Source organism: Terrapene carolina, unplaced genomic scaffold (genome assembly GCF_002925995.2).
Source record: "Terrapene carolina triunguis isolate 2854851 unplaced genomic scaffold, T_m_triunguis-2.0 Scaffold112, whole genome shotgun sequence".
NCBI lineage: Eukaryota > Metazoa > Chordata > Testudines > Emydidae > Terrapene > Terrapene triunguis.
Window position 1 is genome coordinate 3,747,095 of NW_020664463.1, and position 15,116 is coordinate 3,762,210.

At 43.4% G+C, this 15,116-nt stretch overlaps 1 protein-coding gene across 1 annotated transcript in view; it reads left to right on the forward strand.

The window, feature by feature from the left end:
• Positions 1-15,116, forward strand: part of PLEKHA5 (pleckstrin homology domain containing A5) — a 265,817-nt gene that overhangs the window by 226,242 nt on the left and 24,459 nt on the right. Inside the window, exons 16-18 of the mRNA XM_029911661.1 lie at positions 2,571-2,633; positions 6,699-6,779; positions 6,911-7,060. Coding sequence (XP_029767521.1) covers positions 2,571-2,633; positions 6,699-6,779; positions 6,911-7,060 — 294 coding nt within the window. The remainder of the gene's footprint in view (positions 1-2,570; positions 2,634-6,698; positions 6,780-6,910; positions 7,061-15,116) is intronic.

Here is a 15,116-nt window from a genome sequence, read left to right on the forward strand (position 1 = left end):
TGCCCTTGGAGGTTTTTTTTTTTTCAAAAAATTTTTGGCATTTCGTCCTTTGGAACAGAGTTCGGATAGCATAGATTCATTTCCCCATACAGCGATCAGATCCAGTACCTCCCGTTCGGTCCATGCAGGAGCTCTTTTGCGATTCTGGGACTCCATGGTCACCTCTGCTGATGAGATCTGCACGGTCACCTGTGCTGATCAGCTTGCCACACTGACCAAACAGGAAATGAAATTCAAAAGTTCCCGGGGCTTTTCCTGTGTACTTGGCCAGTGCATCTGAGTTGAAAGTGCTGTCCAGAGCGGTCACAATGGAGCACTCTGGGATAGCTCCCGGAGACCAATACCATTGTGGAAGCAGAGAATTGCGTCCACACTACCCCAAATTCGACCCGGCGATGTCGATTTCAGCACTAATCCCCTCGTCAGGGAGGAGTTTAGAAATCGATTTTAAGTGCCCTTTAAGTCGACAAAAATGGCTTCATCGTATGGACGGGTGCAGGGTTAAATCGATCTAAGGCTGCTAAATTCAACCTAAACGCGTAGCGTAGACCAGGGTTTAGTTTCTTTGCTTTATAGAAAGCACATAGCTCCTCCCCCAGCTGGACTCATCTTTTAATTGAGTCTGGCCCACCCTCCAAGTGCAACCAGCTGTTAATGGGCCCACGTTAACCATTTCATTGCCTGTGTGGGGTAAACACAAACTCAAACTTAATACTATTTGAATCAAAGTATTTTACAAGTAATTATTAAATTTGTTTTAATACCTGTGGAAGTTCTGTACCTATCTTATTAAAAGTGCATTTAGATTTTCTAAATAATTATGGAATAATAGGAATAGGTGTGAATGATAGATCATCAGCCTATTTTAAGCTACGCTATAATTAAGATTGGGCTTCTGAGAACACAAATAAATTAGCTTTTTAAAAAGTCACTAAACTTGAAAAGATTTACTTTGTATATCACTATCCACGGAAGCTGCATAATATCTAAGAGTGTTCTGGAAAGATAAATTTGGGGTCTTGAAAAGCTACATAATGTCCCTGTTGAGTTAAACAGAAATCAGTGTAAGGTTTTAACCATATTTTTGGGAGTCTGGGCCAGATTTATATTGACCATGCTTATGAGCACACTCTTAAAATATTTCCATTCCTAAGTTCTTTCTTTAGTTCGGAAAGGAGCGTTTTAAAAATATATATATTGTTTCTACACTATTAGAGGTTTAAATAAATGTTTGTTAAAAAAAAATCTTAATGAAGTGCAAAAGTGCTGTGGCTTTTTCATATTCTGATACTCATTTTCATTAAATATTCATTTAAAAGAAATTTACTATGTGGTTTTAATACACTATACATACTTTTAAATTGTCACCAGATGCATTTGCATGAGGTATGTGGAAATAATGTCTTGAAATGAAACACTTAAGTCTTTTAAAGGTTTATTGTATGTTTGGAATGCTTGTATGTTTAACTCTCCCCAATCCTTGCATTTATAAACCTCCTTTGGACTTGTGTTTCTATAGTCTCTTTTTTGCACAATTGATGTAAAAATGTTCCAGTTAAATAACATGCATATGGAGGGGAAATGTATATGTTAGGAATGAATATGCATATATTTTTATGTATTAACTAAAATGGGATATAAAAAGTTTGGCACAAATGGGTATCTATATATGTTAGCCCGTTTTAAGTATTTTAAAATGTATCGCTAGCAGTCAGTCTAGAGATGAAAAGAAGTAAAAAGTTAATATGTTGAGCATTCACTCATATCAAATCAGAGTCTGAGGATCCCTTCTACTGCTGAGTAGGATGGCAGTCATAACCTTGGTAAAAAGAGTTTGCATACCTCAGCACAAGAAATAGAATTGTATCCATTTACAGTAATTGCTGTAGTATGGAGTACCGTATCTAAAAGAAAGCTGAGGAAAAAGTGCACATTTTTTTAAAAAATCCCACCTACATGCCAAAAAAAGTGTGTATATCTGTATATCTTACACACACTGTATACACAAAGAGCCAATTCTGTTCTTAGTTACTCTGGTGTAAATTTGTAACTACACTTGAACACACTGGAATTTCTATACACTGCCATTAACATAAAAGAGCAGAATAAGGTCCTGTATTTAGAATGCACACATGAAAATTAATATAGTGATATATAATTGTGTGTGGGGATCTAATCAGGATGTAATTTTATCTGCTACACAGTCTAGATTTGATTGAATTTTTATATTGCAACTATAGCACTCAACATTTTTCTGAAGAATTATGCATGCCTAATAAACTTAACATAATTCCAGTTTCAGTTTTAATTAGCAAGATGTAATAGTTTGAGAAAATAAGTGTGATATACCTTTCTCCTTCTGATAATCCCTATTTGACATTCCATTAGGTACATTAAGTAACTGAGATTTAAATATTGTTTATTGATTCAAACTATATAGTCATACATTAAATGTTTGGCATTCAAATGGAATCTGATTTTGGTGTATTAAAATTTTAACTCTAAGATGAACATCATTTTCATGGTTCTGGTGGGAAGTTATTTTATGGGAATATTATTCTTCCTTATAGTTGACACAAGAAGAATGTAGGGGTACACTATACAAATATAGATCTGAAGAATTGGATATAGATGTAAGTATTTGTTTTTGGCTTACTGTGTTGATATTCTGATGTAGAAGTTTCTACCCTGGTCATAAAATTTAGATGCAAAAACTACTTAATATAAAACTAGTAGCAATTGCTTTAGAAGTTGTGGGAAATATTCCTGGATGTTTGAGCAAATATCCCATAGCTGGTTTTGAATTTATTGGGGTTGGGGAGATACTAGTACTGTAAGTGAATTTGTAGGGGGGGGGTGTGTGTGTATATGTGTGTGTGTGTGTGTGTGTGTGTGTGTGTGTATGTGTATGTGTATGTGTATATGTATATATATATATATATATATATATTTGTGTGAATGTGTGTTTAAAAAAAAATACCTCGAATCGTCAAGAGACTTACAATACTTATTTATGTAAGTCTCTTGAATCAACAAGTCTACACTAAGGGCTTGTCTACATTACCCGCTGGATCGACGGGCAGTGATTGATCCAGCAGGGGTTGATTTATCACGTCTAGTCTAGATGCAATAAATCGACCGCCAAGCGCTCTCCCGTCGACTCCGGTACTCCACCAGGGTGAGAGGCGCAGGCGGGGTCGACGGGAGAGCGTCAGCTGTTGACTTACCTCAGTGAAGACACCCCGGTAAGTAGATGTAAGTACATCAACTTCAGTTACATTATTCACGTAGCTGAAGTTGCGTAACTTAGATCAATCCCTCCTCTCCCCTGCCCCCTGTGTAGACCAGGCCTTAGATGCACTGTTTGTAGACCTGTAGGCCTTTTCTAAAGTACATGTTCCATATGCAGTTTTAAAATGGGTAAGTTTGTGAAATCAATTACTTTAAAGCTATTAAATGCATATAGTCCTTTTTCATGACTACTGTCCACGTCAAATTTCAGTTTTTTAAAGCTTCAGCCACTATAAAGGGATTACAGGAAAAATTAACATTACATTTACACCTCGTTTGTTCTCATTTTAGTTATAAACATGCACAAAACTGGCTCAGCTGGTTTCTGTGAGTGACAGAAATGGAAGGTTATGTATTCACTGAATATAGTATGTGAGATAAGGCACGTTAGTTGAGGCTAAATATTACAACATGAATGTGTCCTGTCCAACTGAGCCATGTACATTAATTGTAGAAGATTTTGCAGATGCTTTATTGCCTAAACTCAGGCCATAGAAGAAAGTATTTTCTAAGGGTATGTCTACACTGGCAAGTTTCAGCACCACGAGTTATACCACTTTTATTAAAACGCTGCGATTAAACAATGTTGCATGTCCATACTGTGCTCCTTGTGACACTGGAGCGCGCATCCACATTAGCAGCCCTTGCAACGGCAAAGACAGCAGTGCATTGTGGTAGCTATCAAGCTGTGCAACTGGATGCAGGGTGCTTTGGGAAGGGTTTGCAATGCCTCATGGGGCACGCACAGCATCACATGATGCAGGTTTCTCAATCCCATTGTTCCTTGGGCATCCTACTACACTGCCAGCTGATTTTCAACTGAAGTTGGGGGAGAGGGGGAGAATGTGTGTGTTTGGGAGGGGGAGAGACTGTGTTTTGGGGGACAGTGTGTGTCAGCATGCTGTCTTGTAAGTTCAGACAGCGGCAGGAAGTAACCAGTCTTGGGGGAGGGGAAACCCTGACATCAGCCCCTGCCTCCCTCCCTGCGCTCTCTGCACAGCGCGCGGTGCTTTGGAAGGGGAGGGGTGCATGTCTCCAGGGCAGCCGAGTTCAAAACAGTGAGCAGAGTGGTCACTTGAGGCATTATGGGACAGCTCCGGAGGCCAATTGCAGCTCAGAAAGCAATCAAGTGTCTACACTGGCAATAGAGTGCTGGAGCCTCTGCACAAATAGCCTTACGACTCTCGTCAAGGTGGGTTTTTTTGCAGCGCTGCAACTGAGGAGTTTCTGCACACAAAGTGGCTTAGCAGTGTGTACACGTTTGCAGTTTGAGTGCAAAAAGCTGCTTTACTGCACAGAAACTTGCCAGTGTAGACAAGCCCTAAATGTTTCACCACTTGAGTCTAACACAAAAGACAGGTGGGTACAATGCCTTACTTGACTTGTTATGTTAAATACAAGTATTTTACCTTTTCCACTCATTTGATGACAACTCACTTTACTTTCTAAGTCTAATACAGTAAAAGGTAAAAAGCTGTTTTATAAGTTTACATTTGAGATTTAGAAAAAAGAAACCGTATTTAACATGTAAGCAAAAATGTCATTGAGAGCAGATTTGAGTGTTTCAGAAAGCAAGATAAAAGGTCAGTGCAACCTTACAACATAACTCAGTATATATTTCATACCACTGTGTGTTAATATGCCTAAAACGGAGGCTGAAAGTGGATTCATCTCCGGATTCTCCACAGCTTTTCTTAAATTAAATTAAAGCCATTTCCACTTGTTGGTGCTGAGACCATTTGCTTCATCTGGTCTTTCTGTAAGTACTTTGGGCCTGGTTCACCCTACTAGCACAAAGGGAGGCAAACTGCACTTCCAGGCCAGCAGGGCTGTTTGATCCCTAGGGAAGGTCAGTCAGTCTGTTTATACCTCCTCCGGCCCTGGGGAGTTAGCCTTACTCTCCAGCTGTTGAAAGCTGTCCACAAGATATTCTAATTAAGTATATTGCTTAGGGTTACCATATTTTGAGTGTCCAAAAAGAGGACACTCCACGGGGCCCAGCCCCGCCCCAACTCCGCCCCCTCCCCTGCTTCCCGCGAACATTTGATTTGTGGGAAGCCTGAAGCAGGCAGCAGGTAAGCTGGGGGGGGGGAGGGAGGGGGAGGAGGCGCGGCCCAGTCTAGCCCCCCCAACCGAGCGGCTCCCTCCGGCGGCTGGCCCAGGCCCCGGTGTCTCCAGCCTGGCTCGGCTCAGGCCCTGGGGTGCCGGCCCCGGCCCAGCGCACCCCCGGCCCCAGGCCAGCCCCTGGCCCAGCACCGCTGGCCCCGGCCCAGCACCCAGCGGCACCGGATTTTCCCGGACATGTTCGGCTTTTTGGGATTTCCCCCTGGACGGGGATTTGAGTCCCAAAAAGCAGGACATGTCTGGGAAAATCCGGACGTATGGTAACCCTAGTATTGCTGGGCATCCTGAGCAGCGCCCCAGTGCAGTAAATGTTGCTGGTGCCTTATGCTGCTCTGACTTTCAGGTGGACTTCTGATTGGATGTATGCCAGCAGAATGAGTCAAGCTAATGTCTCTCTGAATTAGTTAAATTCTAGCAGTATGTGTGTAAAGTTTTATTTGACTGTAAAATCCATTACATTTCATTACAGGAAATGTGAGAATCTTTATATACCCTATGTACTCTGATGGGAATAAAAACCATAACTGACAACAGATTTTATTTTTGCCTATGCTGGAATCTCTTTGTCAGTGTAATGGAAGCCTATACTACTGATGAGTTCTTCAGAAGAATGCTGGCCCTTAAAATAAAACTTGCAATGGAAAACTTTTTTAGAGAAACCATTGCCTCCGCAGAACACATCAGCAGCTGAAATTCAAATGTCTGTGTGTTTTAGCAATTTGATAGTACTTAGTACTGTGTAAAGTAAAAGACTTAGTGCTGCCCGTCATCTTCAAGCTAATGGCATTGCAAAACAAATAATCTATCACCAGAGTAGTCACACATACGTGTTTAACAGAAGGGTGTGAAAATAGAACCACACAGGGCTCCCACAAGATTGCTTTCGGCTTTGGTGAGTAATGGCTCAAAACAACCTTCTGTAATATAGGATAGAAAAGAATGGATCTACTTAATATGTACCCCAACCAAGGCCTGCAGGTGGGTCAAAATAGTGTGATCAGCTGTAGTAAAAGCTGCTGTGAAATCTAGAAGACTTAGCTGTAGAATAACTAGTTACTACATTTGACCCATGCTGTTTGAAATTACAGTAATACTCTAGTTAATAGGGCCTTTTTCAGAGTCTTAGGCTGCTTTGAAAATTCAATATTCAACTTTACAGCATTTAAAGTTAAATATATAGTAGTAACAAAACTTTAATACTCATGAAACGATTTGATACTGTGTTAATATAGATGATATGCAGAATAATAAATACTAATTACAACCATCTTCTCTTAAACTAGACTAAGCTTAGCCGATTATGTGAACAAGATAAAGTGGTACAAGCACTGGAAGAGAAACTTCAGCAGCTACACAAGGAGAAAGTAGGACAATTATATTTATTACCTAAAATGGATGTTATTTTACATGGCTATTATCACAACACTGATAAAGTAAAAAGAAAATCAACCCAATGATGCAGAACATTAAAAATTAATTCTTTTTATTATAATAGTACACGCTTGAGCAAGCTTTGCTATCAGCCAGTCAAGAGATAGAAATGAATGCAGATAACCCAGCTGCCATACAGAATGTAGTCTTACAGCGAGATGACTTACAGAACGGACTGCTTAGCACTTGTCGAGAAGTGTCTCGAGCTACTGCAGTAAGTAATAAATTTTTTGGCAGTAAAACTCAATGAGGTGTTAAGCGATTTTTCTTCATGTTGGTACTTTTAATTGAGTTGTCTGCGGGTTCTTTCTTTATTATATCCCAGCATCTTTAAATTGTCTTTCATTTACCTCGAGCTTCTGGTGAGGCAGATAGAAAAATATGTTCTTTTTAATTCAGTCAACAGGTGAAATCTTTTGCCTTAAAAGGGACAAATGCATACAAACTGTAATTGATTTGGCAACTTTTTTCTGTGAGATGAAGAGTTGATTATAGAGTGAGTTATATAATACCAATAAACCATATCTTATTGAGAAGTTCTGATGATAACTTAAGATGCTGCACTTAATTTTCCAAAAATGTATTTGCTCCTTTGTAGATATGTTAATATACAATAGAAGCAACCACAGAGAGGTCGTATTCTCCTGTTAAGTTTACTATATGTTCTTAGAGTAGATGTAGCAGTGTGTTCCACTTAGGTATGTGTGCACCCACAATGCCAGAGCTGGAGAATTTTCCCTAGTAGTACCTGTATAGGGGCTGTGCTTGCACCTCATGGCCATAGTTCCTCCCCTAGATATATGAGGCAGCACTGCCCCGAGCCCTCTCAGTTCTTTCTTACCGCCCATGGCAGGAGTCAGAGCAGTGTGTGGTTTTCATCTCACAATCCCACTATGTTAGTGACTTTTCTAGTTGTATATAATGAATTAGTATCCATAGTATAGCGTTAGTTAGATTTAGTGTTAGTTAGCTGTAGTTTAAGTGTTTTCCCTGGTGATGGCCCTCACCAGGATTGACGTTGTTTAAGGAAGCAATCCCCTTCAATGATCCACACGTGGTGCTTGCTGTGCCTAGGTGAAGCCCATGTCAAGGAGCAGATCATTCACCAAATGGACTTAGGTGGCGAGGGATCTTCAGCTGTTGCTCAAACAGGCTTGCTTCAGCACCAAGGCCATCGTCGTCATGGAGCTGGCGCTTCTCCAGAGACACAGAGGAGTTGTTCCTTGTCAAGTGCGTCAAGGAAAAGGTCGCATAAGACTGACCAAGGTTGCTCCAGGCCCTGTGGGGACTTGTCTTCCTCCTCCAGAAGAAGCGCGGATCAGCACCAGATGAATGCCAATGCACGGGATGGAGCATGACCTGTCAACCACTTCCCAGTATACTATGTAAGGAGGGTCGGAGACACCATGCCCTTGACTCCAATTCTGGCCACGGGGTGTCCATTGAGTCCGGTACTGACGAGGATGATGCTGACATCAGCTGTTTCTAAGCCAGCGATTAATCAGGAGCCAATGGACCTCCTCTGCCTTTCGGTTCCTACCTCGCCCTTGGTCCAGGACTTTGCAGGCCTGCATCTTTTATAGCCCCATTGGCTGGGCAGGCTGCTGAAGCTGAGAGTTTGTCTGCACGGTGCCCTGAGATCTCTTTCGCAGTCAGTGGAAGTAGGGCTGGTGCTGGGCTCAGCACACATTTGGGAAGCCTTTCCCTCCCCGGAGACAGCAGGACTACCCCAGAAAGGGTCATAGGTACCATAGGAGAAAGCAGTCTGGTCTGGGGTTCGGATAATCCACATGCCCTCTCTTAGTGCCTCCCAAGCCCCCCGTTTGACTCCATTGGTCCACAGCAGTGTTCCAGTCATCTCTCCTTTCTCCCCACTTCCTCCATTTGGGAACAGGCCGACCCACTTTCATAATGCTTGGTACTCCAATCACCACTGTTGGGCTGTGTCATCCAGTTCCTTTCCATCCTTCCTCCTTCTGTCCTTCTTCAGGGACCCCTCTCAGGAAGCAGGTTTGCTCTTTACTGGCTTTGGGAGCAGCAGAGGAGGTGCCGCTGGAACATCAGGGTCATAGTGTCTATTCCCAGGACTTTCTGGTGTCCAAATCCAAGGTAGAGGTGAGACCCATTCTTGAGCTTCATGGCCTCAACAATTATATTGGATAAATGACATTCCGAATGGTCATTCTATCGACTGTCCACCCTGCGTTGTCTCAGAATGGCTGATTTACTGCTCTGGACCTTCAGTATACCTACTTCCATGTGGTGATTTTGCCAGGCCTCAGAAAATTCTTTCGATTCGTTGTGACAGTGTCATTTTCAGTACACGCTGCTTCCATTTGACTTGTCTTCTGCCCCCCTGGGTTTTTACCAAATGCATGGTCATTGTGATGGCATATTTCATGAAGAAAGAAACCCACATCTTTCTGTATCTGGGTGACTGGTTACTGAGGGGCAGGTTCAAAAAGAAAGTTCTTGCTCACATCGACAGAACTCTGCATTTGCTCAACCATCTGGTTCTCATCCTAAATACTGGAAAGTCAACTTCAGTTGCCGCTCAGAAAATTGTGTTTGTTGGGGCCTTAGTAAATTCTACACGTTCAGGAACATTTCTGCCGACCGACAGTTTTCAGGCAATTTGCCATCTTTGCCTCAGTCTGCAGTCTCAGCTTTCCACGTCAGTGTCCCAGATGTGCCTGAAGCTCTTTGGCCATATGTGCACTTGCATGCAGGTAGTCCAATTTGCAAGGTTTCGCGCGCGCTCTCTTTCACTCACTCACTCACTCACTCTCTCTTACTTGCCAGAGCATTCATTCCCTTTTCTGCCCCTTGCCAACCAGGTCTGTTGTCACCGACACGTCCCTGATGGGTTGGGGAGCACACCTGGGGTTACTGAAAGTCCAAGGTCTGTGGTGGGAGCAGGAGGCCTCACTGCATATCAACGTGCTGGAGCTTGGGGACACCTACAATGTATGTCATTGTGGATGGACTATTGGGCTCAGTGGTTCACATACTTACTGAAAATACCGACAAGATGTATTATGTGAACAAGCAAGGGGGAGCGGAGCACACATCTCCAGTCTTCTCATACTGTCGGTTCAGCATCCCCATATTGCTTCCTCTCCATCCCGAACTACTCGCTCAGAATAACGTTTGCATCCTCTATCCTACACTCAGTTCCCTGCATCTCATGACATGGCTGCTGCATGGCTAAACGAAGAGGAAGAGCGGTGTTCAGCAGCTGTTCAACAGGTACTGCTCAACAGAAGAAAGCCATCTACCAGAATGGGCTATTCAGCTAAATGGAAGAAGTTTTCAGTGTGGTCATTGGGCTATGGAATTCAACTGACGCTGGCTTCTATCCAGGACATCTTGGAGTATCCTGCTGCACCTTCAGTGGTTGGGACTTGCACTTAGTTCAATGAAAGTGCATCTGGCAGTGATATCAGCCTTTTATTCCCCACATTCAGAAAAGATCAGTCTTCTCCAATGCCATGGTAGCAAGATTCTTAAAAGGGCTTCATCTCCATTTTCCGGTCTGAGAGCCAGTTCCTCCGTGGAACTGTAACACTGTCCTAGTGGCTTTAATGTGATCTCTGTTCGAACCCCTGGTATTTTGTTCCTTTTTAGTTTTGTGTCAGAAAACTGCATTCCTGGTAACGATAACATCAACAAGGAGAGTCTGAGTTGCAGTCTCTGATGGCAGAGCCTTCTTATACACAGCTCTCCAAGGTCAGAGTGACTTTACGACCACACCCCAACTTTTTATCGGAAGTGTTTTCACAGTTTCATTTGAAGCAGGCAGTATATTTACCTGTGTTCTTTCCTAAGTCATTCATCTTCGGAGGAGCAGTGTCTCCACACGTTAAATGTCAGGCAATGTCTAGCCTTCTTTCTGGACAGGATTAAACAGTTATGTGCTTTGCCTTGCCTATTTGTGTCACATGCAGATCGTATGAAGTGTCAGACGATCTCTTCAGATGATCTCTAAATGGATTACCTCCTATATCAAGACTGTATGAACTAGCTTCAGCTATGCCTCCTCCGCGAGTGCAAGTTCATTCTACAAGAGCTCAAGCAACATCAGTAGCGTTCCTCGGTGATGTCCCAATATTGGACATTTGCAGGGCTGCTACGTGGTCGTCCGTACATATGTTTATTAAACCGTTATGCCATCACCGCATCTTTCAGGATGCAAGTTTTGGTAGGGCGGTCCTGCAGTCCTTGTTTAGGTAGACTCCAGCCCTGCCTTCTGGGGGGTACTGCTAAGTGAGTGAGTGAGTCAGCTAAGTGGAATAATTTGCTGCGTCTACTTGAAGAAGAAAGTTAGTTACTGTAACTGTAGTTCTTCAAAATGTGATGCAGAAATGTATTCCACAACCCTCCCTTCATCTTCTCTGCATTAGTCTTGTCTCGTGATATTCAGTGTGAAAGGACAGAATGGGGTCAGGGTGGTGCTGCCTCATATAGCCGGGGAAGGGCTACGACCACAAGGCAGGAGCATCACCCCTCTGTGGGTACTGCTAGGCAAAATTCTCTGGCTCCAGCGCACTGAGTGCGCACACACCTAAGTGGAGTACACGTTTGCACCACATCTTGAAGAGCCACAGTTACTATAAGTAACCTTTTCTTTTTGTTGGTTGCTGCTGTGCACAGTGGAAACATACACTGGAATGCTCTCATTTATTCTTCAGAGCTTTGGTAATTTATGAAGGGAGTCCCTCTACTGATGTAAAGTTAAGTGGATTCCCTTATTTCCCACACTAGTGTAAGCTGTTTCAAAAGGATAATTTTGTTCAAGTACCTGATTTTTGCTGGGGGAAAACTGGTTATCAGTTTGGATGGGTAATAGTATTGGACTAGATTTATGCTCTGATGTGTGCCTAATACAATCCCAATGAAGTCAGTGGGGCCACACAGAATGCAGAATTTGACTCTTTGACGTCAGGAAATACTTCAGTAATATGCGTGTGATATATTATCAAGGGATTGAATTTAAGTAAAACTTTAGTTGAAAAGTGAAATACACAGAATGGCACCTGTGGAATACTAAAGGTTGTAAAGAGAAACTTCATCCACTTGGCATAGCCCAGCAGAGTTTATATAAGAATCACCACTTGTTGCCATGCAACAGAAGCAGGGTGGGGAGTGTAAAGGGGCATTCACCTCTTGAGCACCTCCCAGCAGCTGGGTATGGTGCCACAGTCCTTTTCTCACCTCTGGTGCCCCTTGCAGGCTGTCAGCAGACCTTTGTTGGTCTTCAGTGGCTTGGCACTCATTGAGTCACAAAATCCAAATGAACGCCCTAATAAAGTATTGGAGTCCAACAAATAAACAATCTATTTCCCCTCTCTAGGATTTTCATCCCTAGCTATGGGCCCTCTAAATTCAGCTCCTTGTTCAGGCCCACACACTACTCTGGAGTCCAACCCCGGGACTCTACACACAGTAGCCACGTACTGCTTACTCCAGTCCTGGCCCTCTTCTTACTGGGCCCTTGGATATCCAGCGCGATCTCAGGGCTAGCATCCTCAGGTTCTTCTCCCTCTTCAATCTGCATGTAAGTTCAGACAGCCATAAACTCTGATACTTTTTGGGCTCCTTTTAGTCAGAGAGAGCACCCTTCTTTGCTCTTCTGGTCCCAGCCAGGAACCGACCTGCTAAGCCCCTGCAGCTTCTTTTACCTGAGCTATGATTGCTTCGGTAAGGTCTCCCTAAGCAGGCCTGGAGGACCCACCTTCACTGCTTCTGGAACAGGGTGTAGTAGGACCACAAGGCCTCCTGTAGGGAACTGCAAAGGCCAGATACACCCTGTCAGAGGGACCCTCGTATATAAAACTGTACACTAGCTCCCAACCTGTTTTAATGTTTAACAGTGAAAAGAAAAACTTAAACAGTCGCATTTTAAAATATTTGTTTCTCCATCACAGATGACTATTAAAGCAGGTTGGAATGTGATTTATAGTGTAGCGGTGTCTCAAATAACCTTTTTAGCAAGATGGATGCCTCATCACTAGGCTCAGAAGCTTTGATTAATAGCCCTGCATACAGTTGAATAAATGGAACATTTCTGCACTCTGCAAATGTTCTGTTCCCTTTATCTTCCACTGTTTTAATGGTGGATTTTTCTCTGTCCTTGTGGTCAGAGGCTGACTAGACATTATGTCATGGCTAGGGAATAGGATTGCCCCTACTGAAAACCTTTGTTAGTTTTCTCTGCTTCCAGAATGGTGCAAAAGGCAGGCTACAGACCTCCATTTGTGACAGTCATCTTGATTCTAAATTTAAACACTTTCTTCATCCTGTGTCATTTGAAACTTTTATTCTCTGTGGGCTTCTTTACTCAAGAGAAATAAATTTTTTAGACATAGTATTCAAAACTCTTGTCTAGAAAAGATTTATTATATTTAATATTATGTCAGCTGGTTGTCATTAATCCTAAAGTGGGACTGCCCAGGGTTCACCATGACACAGTTGATACAAAACTAAATACAACAGTCCAATTATACTTAGTGATTAATGTTAGTTAAACACATAATCCCTAGGAGAATCCAGACCCATGAAGGAGAGTTGGCCACTGCCACCTCCTGCCCACTTTTCACAGGAACTCGGGGGAAGATTGCCAGTTCCAACCATGTTTGGAAGTGTGTCACACAGAGCTGATTGATCAGTTACCAGATCTGGAACTGGACTGAAAACAGGAAGGAACAGCAGAAGCAATGTGGCTGTTCTACTCATTAGCAAAGCAGAACCTGAGAACAGCATTACTGCTTCTTCTATCCCCTGCAGCTCTTGATGCTCTTAAGTGGCTTCTCAGGTCACAGTGGTCCTGCTGCTAATGTGCTCCCTGCCTCAGACTTGTTGCAAAGAGTGACAGCACTGTTGCATCATTGAGACACTCCCATCCTCCTCCTCCATCACCCCCTCTCCCCCTACAGTCAGCTAGCCAGTTAGCTAGGGTGCCAACAAATATAATACCGTGGCTGTTTGCCTGGGGAAGCAGACAGGTTATGTTCCTTTCCCTGGACAAGGCATGGCCCCTCCACACTCAGACCATTTCTGTAGGTGGAAAATACTATTCCTGCTGTAGCTCCCTGTCCCTGCCCAAGGCTCCCAGCCTGATCCCCAAATATAAATCAGTCGGGACAGACCCTTAAAAGGATCAAGACAAAACCGTAATCATCAATAAACAGAAGCCTTGGTCTTACCCCTGAAAACAAACATAAAAAGGAGACATCCTGGCTATAACTCTGACCCCTGCCCAGAGTCCATCAATATCTTACATTAAACATCAACAAGATAGATGGAAGGGTGGGGAACCTAAAGAAGGGAAAGTTAATCCTGATTCTCTTTGATGGGACAATGTCTGTCTGACAAGCCTTGCACTTTCAAAGACCAAAAAAGGCACAATTACATCACCCTCCAACTTGTCACCATTCCAGCATTGTAAGAGAGACAAGGCAAAGAATCTTAAAGGGAAGAAAATAATCTTGGTCACTTAGTTAATGGTCTCCAGAGGAAGGGCATCTGTCCCAATTGGCTGGAGAAGAAAGAAAGAAACTCAAGACAGACACCTTTCAAGGTTATGTTAAATAAACTTTTTTCAGAACTCCAGCCTGAGCAACCAGAAGAACAGGAAGTGACAGACAAAATCCCAGAACAAAAATCTTGCCCTTTAAATTCTAAGGAGGAGCTTTGTGTCCCCATCCATCCACGATTCGGAGATTCAGAAATGTCGGTGCCGAGCAGTCTTTTCCGCCGCACCGGTCGGGCCTGCCGGGGCGCTGCGCACCGAAGCGCTCGGTGCCGGGACAGGGCGCGCCGAGGGAGGATCCGGCCTCAGAGCCGCCTCCATCAGGAGCTGTCGGAGTCTAAAGTCCCGCTCCTTTCTTGTCCTCGGCTTGAAGGCCTTGCAGATAGGGCACTTATCTGCGGGATGAGCCTCCCCAAGGCACTTCAAGCAGGAACTATGCGGGTCGCTGGTTGGCATATGCTTCCCGCAGGACGCGCACGGCTTAAAGCCAGGAGCCTTGGGCATGGGCCCGGCTGTGCGCCGGGGGGGAAAAGGGGAAAAACACCCCCTAAACCCCCGATAACAATATTACAACTATATATATACACTACACAACTAACTAACTAAAACTTGAATAACTATATATACAACTAACTATAATAACAATAATGAGAAGCTAGGGATAGTGAATAGCAGCTAAGCCGCGGTTCACTGTTCCAACGACCGTCAGGGGCGGTAAGAAGGAACTGAGGGGGCGCTG